The 1,148-nt window shown below is 39.6% G+C and overlaps 2 protein-coding genes across 2 annotated transcripts in view; one reads left to right on the forward strand and one right to left on the reverse strand.

The window, feature by feature from the left end:
- The window catches only part of LOC100571410 (aminopeptidase 1), a 42,969-nt gene that overhangs the window by 15,122 nt on the left and 26,699 nt on the right, over nt 1-1,148 (reverse strand). The gene's annotated exons all lie outside the window — the stretch shown is intronic.
- Nucleotides 1-1,148, forward strand: part of LOC100574012 (aminopeptidase N) — a 154,184-nt gene that overhangs the window by 1,758 nt on the left and 151,278 nt on the right. Inside the window, exons 3-4 of the mRNA XM_029485481.1 lie at nt 168-277; nt 347-499. Coding sequence (XP_029341341.1) covers nt 168-277; nt 347-499 — 263 coding nt within the window. The remainder of the gene's footprint in view (nt 1-167; nt 278-346; nt 500-1,148) is intronic.

The raw sequence follows: 1,148 nt of genomic DNA on the forward strand, positions 1-1,148 counted from the left end.
GCAATAATTCAACTGCAAAATCAACTTAACATGGCAATTGAATGGTTCGAAAAATGGCGCCTACGGATTAATCCGGAAAAAACAATAGCGGTTCTCTTCAACAAACAACAAACGGCAAACCTTAGGAAACTAAAATTGAACAACCACCAAATAAAATGGACTAACAGTGCAAAATACCTCGGCATGATCTACGACAAAAACGTGACTTTTAGCCTTCACATTAAGTCCGCCATCCGAAAAGCTACTAAAGTCCGTGGTATACTATACCCAGTTCTAGGTAGGAAAAGTCCAATTCCTGTTAAAACTAAATTACAAATATAATCAATGTACGTACGGTCAATCCTAGCGTACGCAGGTTCAGCTTGGGGCCCAACTTTGTCAAAGTCTAACTGGGCAAAAGTTGAGGCCGTTCAAAATATTGCTCTCAGAACAATTCTTGCTGCACCTTACTATGTTTCAAATACAACCTTACTCAACACATCGGGCCTTCCCACAATTCGTGAGTACATTCTCCGCAACACAAAAATACTTTTTTACAAAAACCAATTTTCAAAATATCCGCATATACATGACCTAGGCCACGGTACTCAACATTTCACGAATGTTCTTAAAAATCGCCCATTTGATTGGACTAACGCCCAACCAAAATATTACCACACATCATAGGCCAACGCCTGAAATGTGTCACAGGCTTATTAGCCGTCCGTACATGCAATAGCAATAGCAATATACTGAAGAATTATAATTGTCTCTCCAATTCTTTCTTATGCTGGCTCCTCTTGGGCACCTTTTATCGGTCCCTCACATTGGAAACGCATCGAATCTGTCCAAAACATAGGTATTCGTACGATAACGGGTGTGCCCGCCATCGTTAAAAACTCGGTTCTTCTTAAGTCTGCAAATTTCAAGTCTATCCAAAATTCCATTCACTCTCAATCAAAATCGATGTTTTACAAAAACTCCTTCTCCACACATGCCTACATCCGACTCTTAGGTAAAACTCACCACCCTTCAACCACTAAACGAATAATCAAACCCTACCCTTTAACATGGGTAGAACAACAACTTAATTAAATCTTCTTCTAAATTTCCATTCACTAGTAGAGGCAAAAGCCTGGAATAGTTAACGGCTTAGCCATCCCTTCAAA

Source organism: Acyrthosiphon pisum, chromosome X, assembly GCF_005508785.2.
Source record: "Acyrthosiphon pisum isolate AL4f chromosome X, pea_aphid_22Mar2018_4r6ur, whole genome shotgun sequence".
In the NCBI taxonomy this organism is placed as follows: Eukaryota; Metazoa; Arthropoda; class Insecta; order Hemiptera; family Aphididae; genus Acyrthosiphon; species Acyrthosiphon pisum.